Here is a 14,245-nt window from a genome sequence, read left to right as displayed (position 1 = left end):
GGCGTAACGACTCATTTGCATATTCTACACCGACCTCAATGGAAGCGCCACCTAGCGGCCAGCGTAAATATTGCACCCTAAGATACGACGGCGCAGGCCGTCGTATCTTAGGCATGTTTAAGTGTATCTCAGTTTGAGCATACACTTAAACATACGACGGGCTTAGATTCGGAGTTACGTCGGCGTATCTACTGATACGCCGGCGTAACTCTTTGTGAATCTGGGCCATTATATATGTACAATACAGTATATATGTTTTCTGGGGGGCCACAAAAGATATTTATATCCAAGTTACCAGGGGGGCCACATTAAACCAGAATGCGGGCCGGACTTTGGACATGCCTGGTTTAGGTGGTCCTGCCAGACACCAAAAACATCATCCAGAAACCTCATTCCTGTGAGACAATATTTTTGGGGTCAGATAGTTTTTATTGAAACAAGGTTTTATGTTTTACAACAGTGATTCTCAACCAGGGTTCTATGGAACCCTAGGGTTACTCCAGAAGTTGCTAGGGGTTCCTTCAGCATTGGGCAATTTCTGCCTCTCAGATAAGTGACTGACAATATTTGATATTTTTAGCTATCTGTAAGGAGGTAATTTTTCCCAATGACCATAAGTGTAAGGACCAATCCTCCCACTGACCATCACACTAATGTATCATGAGTTATAGATTTCTAGTTTTTTTTTTTAATTGTTTATTTATATACCACATGAGGCCGGTCCACACGGACCACAATACAAACAGTGCATCTGTTGATGCTAACAGGCGCATATAACATTAACAGCATAAAGTGAATATGCATCTCAACAGTATTCTTGTGACACTTATTACAACATTATATCATGGATTCGTGGCTCAGCCTCCCGCTGATTTCTAGTTTTTAGCAGGGGTTCCCTGAGACCAGAAGAACCATTTCAAGGGTTCCTCTGGGTTGAAAATATAGAGTTATGCCCCGTACACACCATCACTTTATGTGTTGAAAAAAAAAACGACGTTTTCTGTGAAGTAAAAAATGACGTTTTTGAAACTTCAATTTTCAAGGACGAAGTTGCCTACACACCATTGTTTTTCTCACAATGTTCTAGCAAAGCGAGGTTACGTTCCACCATGTTTTTCCATTGAAGCTTGCTTCATAACTAGCTTCTGGGCATGCGCGGGTGAAAAAACGTCGTTTTAAACGATGTTTTTTGCTACACACGGTCAATTTCTGTGAAGTAAAAAATGAAGTTTTGAAAAACGACACATAAAATTGAAGCATGCTTCAATTTTTTTTGGTCGTTTTTTACAAGACATAAAACAACGTTTTCCCCCACACACGGTCATTTAAAGTGACGTTTTTAAAAACGGCATTTTGTTTCATCACATAAAGTGATGGTGTGTACGCGGCAATACACTCCGAAGAGTGTGTTTCCTCAATTGGGACTTTTGATTGGATGATTTGATTGGACTAAATGACTTAGTAAAGAAGTTGTTTGGACCAAAAGGTTCTAATAGACATAATTTATTTGAAAAAATCTTATATAAATACATAAATGAACGGCTGTTCTCAACATGAAAAACACATCCAGATGAATGTGAGAAGCAGAATGGGAGAAAGCATCGGCAAAAAAATGACAGATAACAAATAACAAATAAGGAATGACAGTGACAATGCAGGACCGGACTCTGTCTGTGGGGTAAGACAGGCAACGTTTTTTCAAGGTTTGTTTTGTTTGTAGAACATCTTCTTCAGGGGTGGGATATTGCACTATGATGACAGCAGTATCTGTATTTGGTAAAAGAAAAAGGGAAAATACGGAGAAAAAAAAATGTTCATCATGCGCAAATAAATAAATAAATATATATATATTTATTATATATATAGAGAGAGAGAGAGAGAGAGAGAGAGAGAGAGAGAGAGATCTGTATAAAAATATATATATACACCTCTATTAATAATAAATAGTACTAACCAACTATATGAAAATGTTGAGAAAGACTGTTTTACAGTATAAGAAAGTTACACAGCAAAAAATCGTTATACAACAATGGTAGAATGAGATGTAGAATGGCACAAGTTTTAAATATCGTCTTCACGCCTGATGTAATAGTACAGCGTTCATCTGCAGCATTCACTTCCATCATAAAACATTCTACTGGTTAGATCAAGTAAATATGGAAACAAGAAAAAATAAAATGGGCAAAAGCAGATGAGAAAGTAGCAGTAGAGGAAGAACCTCTCGGGCACAGATGACAATTACCCAAAAATTACCCGATGTAAGTGCTAGAAGTACAGTCATATCGGTTAAGTACCCTTGAACTATTAAAGAAACCTTAAAACATCAGGTGGATGCTACACTGGACCAAATAAATGTATCGCTCACCCCCGAAGGAGCCGCTGGTAATGAATGGAATGGCAGATTTACCTCATGGCTCTCTCCGCGTGTCTAGGGATGAATGATGCACACAGCAGCAACAAGGGAATGTCCACGAAGAAATGTCTTTTTATGTGCTCTTTATTACCCAGCCGGGTAAAAACAGTAAACAGGTGATGAAAGGAATAAAGATGGAAAGGAGAACAGCATATTCAGGCGTAGTATCTGGAACAGTCCTGTTCCCATGCGTAACACTCTTACACCACTTCAGCTTAAGTGGGCTTAGCGTTCCCGGATAGGCCTCTCTCACTGACCTAGCAGCCGGAACACCGCTCAAATCTCTTTAGAACAAAGTCTCTGCCACAGACTCTCTTGAATGAATGTTCAGAGAGACGCCTCTGCCACAGGCCTTCTCTGATCGTAGATACCGAGATAACCCTCCTAGGTAAAGTTACGCCTGGATCCTCCTTTCGTTGAACGTCGCCCAGGTACCGACTGAAAGAGGAGTCAATCCTTCAGTGTCCGGTCACCTCGATCCCCGGTGGTTCGTCATAATCCTATTGGACCGCCAGCCTCTCTTTGGTGCTCCTCAGATGGACTCCCCACCGAACAGCTAAACTCGCTTGGGATTCTCAAAGTGGGAACCCAGTCAATCACTAGGTCCCCGTCCTGTTCAAATGCTCCGTACCAACTTAGGCCCGAAACCAGGAACACTGCATAGCACGCACACTCCCGCCAGATAGGCCATAACACCGGAGCGCTGTGATATGGCCACCCTGAAGGTGGGTGCCACACCGGAAGACCAACTCACAAAATGGCGTCTGTCTCATAAGTACCCCCTCCCAGCATGCCCAGTGGGGCCCAAATCCTCCTGATTGGCCGCTGGGAGAGAACACCCAAACCTCAACTCCACTGCTGCCACCTACCGCACCGGGGTGGGAAAACACCCCAGCACGACAGAATGAGCCCACAGCACAGCCAAACTGAAACAGAGACCCTCTCTAGAATTTAAATTAAAATCAGAGTCACTTACAGTCTGATTATACTCTAAATTTTGATAGCACTGGTTACCTTGGAAGTAACTAGGCGCCACACACTCCCCCCACTTAAATAGACACTGTCCTCAGTGTCTCAACAAAAAGTATTCAAGCCTGAATACATGACCTGAATCCGCATAACAGTGAAGAAAGAGATAGAAAATCTTAAAATATAAAAACATTACTTAGTATAAATATTCACATTGATACATTATGACATTACACACTCCTAACTATCTACACTGCCCCATTCTCCGACAGTTCTGATAGAAGGACAACAACCAGCAAAACGAAATGGAAAAACACACAAAAATATACACATACAGTCCCTGAGGGTGAAATGAAGCTCCACCTTTGGTATTAAGGCGAAACCTCCTTTCCTCCCAAAGAGACACATCATATAAAACAAACTAAGTGCTGAGAATTTCTCAAGTTGCAAGACTTAAAAGAAATATATGTACAAGTTAGTCTCTGCAGTGGTAGAAGTTGAAGAACACTGCCCCTAGCGGTCAGTGCACTGGTACTACCAGCGTAAGGCAGTCTACGCTCAAATGGAGCAATCAGCAGAAAAGGAAGATATATAAAAAAAACTGCATCTTCTCCCCTTCTTGTTCCTAGTGCTGTGAAGAAGCCGGCAAGACCCTATCCTTACTAACTTATCAACCCTCCCAAAGTTCTGCACAAACAATAAAGTGTGAATCCGGTGGGATAAAAACACAAAAAAAAAAAATGGAAAGGGGCAACAGTTCTTATCCGTAACTTCTTTAAAGCAGCAAGTGAAAGTAACAACGCAGGCATGAGGCCTACTTATAGAACTGTGGATCTGGCAACATGACAATGCCCCATCGAGAATTGGTAGTGGTGACAGAGAAGACTTGATCCACTTTTCCGGGACATTTAAGGACCACTCTATTGTTGAAGATGTACCAGCCAGGGCTCCAATTCTTCAGGCAATCTTCAAACCTGCTGCCAACACAGATGAATGCATATTCCGTGTCACGGGCAAGTTTGGAGACATTCAAACGCTCCCAGACTGCATCCCTGTACCAATCCTCTCCCATCTTTTCGAGCTCGGGCAGGAGGGCTGGAGGCACGTATGGGTATTCCCACCCGTAGTCGGTGGCCACTCTCCTCATGAACATACGCTGCAGACGGGCCAACTTAGGTAGAGTATGGGGGTCTCCGTGGCCTTGTAACGCTATAGCATCAGGAGCTTTCTTCACTACAAGTAGAAGAGTAGGCATGGGGTTAGTGACACTAGGGCTTGACGCTCCAGCTCCCCATGTCAATTGCGGGGCACTTGCATTTGGTGCGACATGGCCGGAGCATTTCTTGCGTCTCCAGGACTTGTTGGCTCGGGAACTTCTACCACTCTGGGACTCAGGAAACTCTGGTTCGAAACCATTTGCCGTCCCCATCGTCAGACAGAGAGTCCAGATCTGAAGATTCACTCTCTTCTGCGGGCAAGCAGTTTCGCCCCCCAACAGGGACGTTGGTTGAATCCCTCGCACCTACTGGTAGGCCTCTACCACAGCCGTGGGAGGCCTGTTTGGGGCCCATAGCGTGCCACACTGAGACCACATTAGTTGGTGTCGTCTCCGGTACAGCATCCGCTTTTACACTGAGCACACACTTGTTCTCATCCATGTCGCTTACCTCGGGTGATAGGGTTGGGGTAGCAGCCGATGGCAGGGTAAGCGTGGATGAGCCGGTCACCACCTCCGGATTAATAACTACTGTAGTTAAGGAGGGTTCCGGCAATGGGGCCTCCTCCTCCGCAGTCACAGTCCCAGCGATCCAGTCAACCTTGTACTCCCGATGAGATTTGGTCGGTGAATCGATCTGAAACAAGTAGGCCCGGCACTTCTTGCACCGGGCAAAGGGCAAAATCCGGACGGCCAGCTCCGAACAGCGGGGGCAGGACAGTCCGAGGGCCTCCACGCTACCGCTGGAAAACAGCACAAATCTCCCCTGGGTCCGCATTCGGATTCCAGTATCCGTTAGGGAAATTCCAGCAGCAGCAGACATAGCGTTGACTCCCGGGGCAGACATCATCGGAAAATAAATGTCATTTTTTTTACTGAAACTACTTAACTTACGTTTTGACCCGCAGCCTAAAAGTCCTACCTGGGGAACTCCTTTCTTCTCTGACATCGGGGGTCTTAGCTTTCCAAATGGCGTCGATAGCACAGACATGTTCGCACGACCTTCTCTCATGGGTGGGCAATCACTCTGTCCTTTGGCGCCAAACTCAGCCCACGTCACACGCAGGGGTGGGTAACTCCTCCCACTTGAATACTTTTCCCCACACGTGGCAGGCGCACATGGCTTTGTCGCACGTGCGCCCAGTTTTAATGGCGACGTTAACTCCTTCCTTACCAAGCACATCTTTGACACACGAAAATTCCTTGAATCAATTATTGATTGAACTTCTGAACTTGAGGATGTTGAGGTAATAGCCAATCCCGGACGGGCCCCCACATGTAGCGCTCACTCCTGAAGGAGCCGCTGGTAATGAATGGGATGGCAGCTTTACCTCACGGCTCTCTCCGCGTGTTGGAAAATTCTAAAGCATACTATCCAACATTTGCTGGCGAAAAATCTGACAACAATAGTCCGATGGAGCATACAAATGGTCGGATTTTCCGACAACAGCCTGTCATGACACAATCTCCGTCAGAAAATACGTTAATGTGTAGGAGGCTTAATAGTCATCCACAATACAAGTAATACAAGTAAAAAATGCGCAAGTAAGCAATGCTTCAGGTATCAAGTCAGCACCATATAAGAGAAAGGGGCAAATTCAGTAGGTAATGGTTTACATTGGCTGACAAAGGTGGGTAATAAAAGTCTGTGGATTTTTGATGAGGGTACACACTTTCAAAAAAACACTAGGGGGGAGGTTATATATACTTACTCCCACCAGCCCCCAAGATGTGAGGGGACCCTTTAATGTTTAGATACCTGAAATTACAGATAATATAATTATTGTCACATATTTTTTTGAGGGAAAGAATGGGGAAGTTTAATAGTCATCCACAACCATCTTTCTGAGTGAGACAGATCTCTTTTGATCTTGCCATGATGACACCACAGACGTCAATAGTGAAGACAATGCCAGACTCTAAGAAGGTTCTAACCACTGGCATCTGGAACAGCTTGTTCTAATTTCATGGACTTGAAGTGGTGGTAAATGTAGGTGTGCTTTTTTTTGCATGAACCAAAGCTGGATTTAATCAAATAGATTATGAGCTTGTATACACTATGTCAATATTTTGTGCAATTGTTCATGTATATTGTGTTACAGTACTCTTACTTGAAAGAAACTTTAACATTTTGGTGATTAACTAGCTAAAGAACCAAAAAAAAAATAGGATGACTCTAAGTGGCCAAGGATAAGTGGCGGCTGGTGCTTAAAAATTTTTTTTTTGGGGGGGGGGGGGGCGCAAACAAACTGAACATTTTTGAAAAAATAATATAAATTGCAGCCTCATTGTGCCCATTAATTGCAGCCACTGTGCCATCAAACGCAGCCGCTGTGCAATTAAATGCAGCCACTGTGCCCATCAAACGCAGCCACTGTGCCCATCAAACGCAGCCACTGTGCCCATTAAATGCAGCCTCTGTGCCCATCAATTGCAGCAACTGTGCCCTTTAAACGCAGCCATTGTGCCATCAAATGCCGCCACTGTGCTTATCAATTGCAGCCACTGTGCCTATCAAAAGCTGCCACTGTGCCCATCAAATGCAACCACTGTGCCCATCAAATGCTGTCACTGTTCCCCATCAAATGCTGCCACTGTGCCCATCAAATGCTGTCACTGTGCCCCATCAAATGCAGCCACTGTGCCCATCAAATGCCACCACTGTGCCCATCAAAAGTTGCCACTGTGACCCCCTGCGCCCACTCGCCATCTGCCTGGCACTAACCCTATCTCGGTGGTGGGTCAGGCAGCAGGCGACAGCGGCGAGCTGTGGGACCTTGCAGCAGGTCAGACAGCGGCTCTAGACTTCTGAAGGCAATTGTTTCCACTAGATTTTAGTTAGGGGTATTAGAGTAAAATGGGCTGAATACAAACGCAAGCCACACTTTTCAGATATTTATTTGTAAAAAAAAATTAAGAACTTTTATAATTTTTCATCCAATTCACAATTATGTGCACTTTCTGTTCATCTATCACATTAAATACATTTACGTTTTTGATTGTAACATGACAAAAAGGTATACCTTCACATGAAGATAAAAAATACACGGATAAATAAGACACACTGGTGATAAAAAAAAAGAGGGAGAATGAAACATAATAATTAAAATTTTGTCTGAGTTTATGTATAGGAAGAGAAGTGTAAAAAGCCAAAGAGAGGAAACACCAGAGACTTCTTACATCCTAGAAAAACCTTGCCCTGATTGACATGCACAGCTTTGTTTGTGCAAATCTTGCAGAGTATTTGCAAAGTGCAAAGGGGGGTACTATTTGTATTCAAAGTCTGATGACCTTTTCCTGTGAAAGGAAAATTGTTTTTTCTTTGTAATTCATTTGTAATTGCACTACTTCTGATCTCTTCAAGCAATGAAGCTCCTGTCAGTACTGTTTCTCTGTTTTTATTGTTATTTAAATGCTGCTGTTCCAGTTCCAGATGTTGGTGTGGACTGCGATGACTCAAGTATTTTCAAGACAGTGGATGAAACACTGAGGTCCTACAATAATGCTAAAGAAGATGGGAACCAATTTGTTCTGTTCAGAGTAGAAGATGTAAAAAAAAGGGTATGTATACATCTCAACATCATAGCATTATGACATTAGCATCATGTGCCCTGCCATTAGGGACTCATTCTATTGTAACCTGCAAAGCTTTAAATCTGTTTGAGCATTTACGTGTTAAAGGCTTAATGCCCCAAAACTGAACTATCAGTATGGCAAAAACTTTTAATTAGACAGAATTTTTTTTTTTTTTACATCTCTTAGGAACCCAAATAATAATAATAATAAATGCCATACATTTTTATGTTTGTCGACCTGTGATGACCATTGCAAGAGAGTCACAACAAATAATGAGAATACAACAAAAAAAGTGAGACCCCTGCTGTGGAGGGAAGTAATGCAGCGTACACACGATCATTTTTCGGCATGAAAAAAAACGACGTTTTTAAAAACGTCATTTAAAATGATCGTGTGTGGGCTGCACATTGTTTTTCAGTTTCTGAAAAATGACAAAAAAAAAAAATCGAACATGCTGCATTTTTTAACGTCGTTTTAAAAAATTTCTTTTTCGGGTTGTAAAAAATGATCGTGTGTGGGCTGAAACTAAGTTTTAAACCAGCGCATGCTCAGAAGCAAGTTATGAGACAGGAGCGCTCGTTCTGGTAAAACTACCGTTCATAATGGAGTAAGCACATTTATAATGCTGTAACAGACAAAAAAGCACGAATCGTCTTTTACTAACAAGGAATCAGCTAAAGCAGCCCAAAGGCGAATAGAACTTCCCCTTTAGAGTGCCGTTGTACGTGTTGTACGCCGCTGCGCTTTGTTCATAATTTTTTTTAAACGATGGTGTGTGGGCAACAACGTTTTTAATGATGAAGTTGGAAAAACTTCGTTTTTTGGACATGCTGAAAAACAACGTTTTCTTTCATGCCGAAAAATGATCGTGTGTACGCGGCATAAGAATCCATTGTACTAGAGGGACAAAACAAAGAAACTGGGCAGGGAGATCATAACTTTGACATTACTGTTAAATATAATAAGTTGGTAAATGTATTAATCCTCCACTATCCAGACAAAACGTAAACATTCATTTTATATTGGCTGATTCTTTAAAATGGACTGAAGAAAAGAGGTGTTATCAAAGTAACTGACTTCACCTTCTACTGTATATCTATAGCAGATTATTCAATGCAAAGAGTAATAGAAGCACCAAGTCAATTATTAACTTTTTTTACACCCTTTTTTTATTTTTTTCAGGTTTTCTTTCAAGTTTGTTTCTTTATTAGTTATAGAAATAAGTACTTGAGTATGAATAAAATGAGTAACTTGTATAGCGCTACAAACGCAAACTAAATTGACTCAAGGCACTTTTGAAGCCTGTGTCAGCCTGTGTCTTCAGAAGAGATAGGTCTTAAGCTTCTTCCTGAAGGCCAAATGGTTTTCTTCCAAGGCGGATGTCCGCGGGTAGAGCGTTCCAAAGCCAGAGTCCTTGGACTGCGAATCTTTGTTCGCCTTTTGATTTGTAGCGGGAATGTGGAGAAGGTTCTGGTTAGTTGACCAGAGGGGGCGACTTGGGGTGTAGTGCTTTATTTTGTCGCAGAGATATTGCGGGGCTTTTCCTTGTGTACATTTGTGACTGAGGCAAAGGGTCTTAAATGTAACCCAATCCTTCATGGCTAGCCAATGGAGGGTCCTCAGGGCTGGGGTGATTGATTCCCAGGTTTTTTTTCCAGTTACCAGTTTGGCTGCTGTATTCTGGACAACTTGTAGACATGAAATTTGGTATTTGGGAAGTCCTAGGTAGAGGAAGTTTGCGTTGTCAAGTCGGGAATTGATGATTGTTCCAACTACTGCTGCTGTGTCTCCTTCCGGGATGAAGGGGATAAGTCTACGTAACAGGTGAAGAAGGTGGTGAGATCCGCTGACTACTGATCCTATTTGTGCATCCATTGTCATGTCTGAGTCAAAGATGACTTTGAGGCTTTTGGCTTTAGTGCTGGGGGTTTGTCAAAGGATGGTGGGTGGTGTGAACGTCGTGCTAGGGTTTTTGTTTCGGTTTGCATGAAGGAAGAGGAGTTTTGTTTTGGATCCATTAAGTTTGAGGGAGCTCTCCATCATCCAATCGTCGATCAATAACAATCAATTAGTTCAATAAGGAGTACACAGTACATAGTTTGGTATGTCAAGAGTATCAAGCTATTGTTACAGTTGTTAACTTGGGTCTAATGATGGGAAAAGTAGAACCAGCAGAACAATTTGTACCCCCTTACAGTGTGGTTTGTCAAGATAAGAAAAAAAGAAAGAAAGAAAGAAAGAAAGAAAGAAAGAAGGAGAAATAACATATTAAAACATAAAGGCTGTATGCAGTAGAAACATCTAATAACAAAGTATGAAAATATGGTCATATTTCCTGAGATTAGGAAATTAGGGTATATTGTTCTAACTTAGGGTGGCGTATCTGTTATCGAAAAGCCAAGGGCCCTGTTGCTGCCAGAAGTTATTATGCAATTTTCTTGTTCAATTTCCTTTATGTTTACCTTCAACTGTGTAGAGCAGTGGTCTCTAAACTGTGGCCCGGGGGCCAGATGCGGCCCTTTGTTTGCTTTTATCTGGCCCTCAGGGCACTATTTGATCCACCAATACCAACAATGGGGCATAATTCCCCCCACTGACACCAAAGATGTTGGACAATTTCTTCTAATGACACCGATATGACAAAATTCCTTTCGATGACACCAACGAAGGGGCACAATTTCTCCAAATTACACCAACGATGGGGCACAGTTTCTCCCAGTGACACCAACAATAGGGCCTAATGAAACCACTGTTATGGTACAATTCCTCCCACTAAAACAAAAAATGGAGCATTGTCTTTTTTTTCACTGACATTGTGACCTTTTCTACTCCCAATGGCCACAGTCCGGCCCCCCTTAAGTTTATAGGACAGTAAACTGGCCCTTTAATTAAAATGTTTGGAGACCCCCTAGTGTAGAGCAAGGGCATGTCCGATTGCATACAAAAATTGAAAGTGATTAGGCTTGATGTCATATTATATGATTTATACTCACAACCCTTTAAAAGATCAGCAAACTGTATTGGCAGATTAAAGTCATAAATTATAAAAGAGTATATTGGCACACGAATGTCAATCAGCATAAACACAATAGTAACTGTATAATTAACCTCCCAGGAATGCTTATAAAAATTCAGATTTTAGCTTCTTCTGAACATGAGCAGTAGCTCTCCATAGGTGATGATACACCCTAAGTGATAAAAAATTAATTAAAAAAAAGTAAATAAAATAGGTGGATCTCACTTGAGAAAGGGGTTATAGCCGGCAGCAACTCTAATCAGTGTATTTTGATGGCGGGGAAGGCTCCGGCCTACCCCAGCGAAAGCGATTCTCCCATCCATTTCAAATGGGTGGATGGGGAAACTTGGGCATTTCCAGCGGATTGAACAAAAAATTTATAAAAAATGCATGTCTCTCATCTTTATCTGTTTTGATCTAGGACAAGGACAGTGTGGGAGCAGAATAAACATGATTCTTGCTTTTTAAACAATTCCTAGGTCACTGGTTACATTACGTGTGTTTTTCAACTTAAAGCAAGCAACATAAAGAAATTCAGTTTTTGCATAGCCTATGGGGTTTGCAAGGTTAACCAAAATGCAAACTAATGTATTTCACATGTCCACAGAAAAAAAATAAAACATATTCCTGCTATAGCACACAGAAATGAAATACTTGTGCCTTCATGAGCCTCTATTTTTGCTCTCATGTCAGTACAGGTACAAATGGACACACAGGATAACAATAGGAATAAGTAATCATAAGAAAGTATATAACAAATCAGTAATCATGAAATCTGTACTATGTAGGCTGCTAGTATTTGAATTTCAGTCCCAGTGCCAATTGTCACAATGACATAAAGGATGATACACCCTAAAAGGGACACAGACAGCTATAAAAACTTGACAGAGCTTCTAACCCTACATCACTCAATTAAAAAAAATAACAAAGGCTTTAGATTGCACTTTATCTGGTTGCATGCTGTTTTTCTGGTGAATGACCCAGAAAATAATAAAACTAGACAGTCAGGCAACTAGCAATTTCCAAATGAGATCAGTAATGACAACCTACATATGTTTATCTCAGTACATGTTATTTCTGTTCCATTTGAGCAATCTGTTTGTTCATTGTGATACAAAGACAGCGGCCAGGGGTGTGCACATGCTATGGCCACTTTGCTTTGGGTTGCTTCAAAAATTATCCCCATGTCACATTTTATGGTTGTTAGCGCTGCTAAACGTGACCCATTCAAGCAAATGGGGCCTCACCTAACCGCGTGCAATGTTGTGGCGTGGTGGGGCAGCATTTATGGGGCTAAAACGGGAGGTAAGGAGGCAATGTCAAACGCCTCTGATAAGGGATCTGAATGTGGATTACTTTTCAGAGGAGTGACAATTTTGCAACGCTTCTAAACTTTGCCTAATCCTAGGCATGCGTTAAATGCACCACGGAAGAGCGCTTCTTTGTGGATGGGCCCTTAATTTGAAGTACTAATATAATATATTTACATGAATTATATCTTTATATTACATTGTCATAATCTTCCTCACACCATAAATCAAGTTAAATGTGTGTGTTTTTATATCTATATACTGTATCTATATATATCTTCTCTACTGTGTTTAACTGTGAAGCTGCAAATTTGGTCTGTTTCTCTCCTTTTTACCAGCATGATGAATATGGTCAAGCACATTATTATATTGAGTATGAAATACGTGAAAGCACCTGCACAGTGAAGAGCGAGCACAGTTGGCAAAATTGCCAGTTCCAGGCAAACAAACCAGTAAGAGTATTTATGTACTTATTCTCTTTGATATGTGTACTTTCCGTTTTACTAACAAATCAGTATTATTATTTGATTTGATTTTTCTTGTTTGGATGTTTCTTATGTTAAAAAAATGGGTGGGCGCCAATGGGCTGATTTTTTACTAATTTCCCAGAGAAGAGTTTTACATACCAACTTGTCCTGCTCTGACATTCCCAACCTACCAGTTATGTAGCCAAGAAAGAAAGTCTCACACCTCCTGCTGCATTTTCTGTTAACTAATCAGAAAATGCAGTCACATGAGGGAAATTTTCATTTAAAAGACACCGGAGGTTGGTAAAACATGAAAAAACAGTAAAAGAGGTCAACATGTGATCTGTAAGGCCTGTATCCACTGTGAATTAAAATATCAATTTCCCATCTATTAACTAATTGCTCTATGGATACCCAAATAAATATGTAGCGGTCTGCTACTTTCTGGCCGGCGCTACTTTAAATTTAAGGGGTAGTCTGAGGGTTAGTTTACTCAGACTGTCTGTTTTCTACAAAATGTGGGCCTCTGTTGCAGCCATGGCTGTACTGTGAGGCCCTGTACACACGAGAGGATCTATCCGCTGGTATTTATCTGCGGATCAGTTCCAGCGGATAGATCCTCTCGTGTGTACAAGGCCTGAGTGACCACTATTGGCCAAGGGTGGCAGCAATCAGGTCAAGGTGTTTTGGGTGTTTTTCCTCAGCAGCCAATCAGTGGGGGTTGATCGCCCTCGCTGTGCATGCTGGGGGAGAGTACTTAAGGGGCAGACATTATTAGTTCTGGGTCACCGTCGTTGCCGATCCTGGCTGTCTTCCCACCACCCCCCGTGTGTGGCCCTCATGGCCGGGGGTGCGTGTTCAAGTCTTCCTGATTCCGGGACCACGCTGGTCCGGAACTGTGATCTACCAAGTAGGCCCGGTAGTCAGACTGTGTCTACGTTCGCAGAGTGGTCCTGTGCTGTCTGTCCTGAGGGAGGATGCCACCCAATGAAGCACCAGTCTTGGAGAGCACCGAGCACGAGGCTGGTATCTCAGGAGAGGCCTTGAACTTCATCGAAGGACGCACGATTGCTGAGAGGCTGAGTGTTGGTCGCCTGTCAGTTCTGAATTCACAAAAGTTTATTCAAGAGAGATCCGGGTGCTTAATCCTGTGTTGAGAAGGATTCTGGAGCAAATACATCTCCACCCTTTGGGAAGGTCTGTGATAGAGACTTTGCTAAGGCTGCTAGGCTAGTGAGAAAGGCCTATCCAGGTGCGCAATACTCACTCAGGTACTAC

The 14,245-nt window shown here is 42.3% G+C and overlaps 1 protein-coding gene across 1 annotated transcript in view; it reads left to right on the top strand.

The window, feature by feature from the left end:
- The window catches only part of LOC120935667, a 116,878-nt gene that overhangs the window by 43,966 nt on the left and 58,667 nt on the right, over positions 1 to 14,245 (top strand). Inside the window, exons 11-12 of the mRNA XM_040347720.1 lie at positions 7,953 to 8,159; positions 12,839 to 12,952. Of these exons, the coding sequence (XP_040203654.1) occupies positions 7,953 to 8,159; positions 12,839 to 12,952 (321 nt within the window). The remainder of the gene's footprint in view (positions 1 to 7,952; positions 8,160 to 12,838; positions 12,953 to 14,245) is intronic.

This window comes from Rana temporaria, chromosome 4 (genome assembly GCF_905171775.1).
Source record: "Rana temporaria chromosome 4, aRanTem1.1, whole genome shotgun sequence".
Taxonomy (NCBI): domain Eukaryota; kingdom Metazoa; phylum Chordata; class Amphibia; order Anura; family Ranidae; genus Rana; species Rana temporaria.
This window is presented reverse-complemented; position numbering and strand designations above follow the sequence as displayed.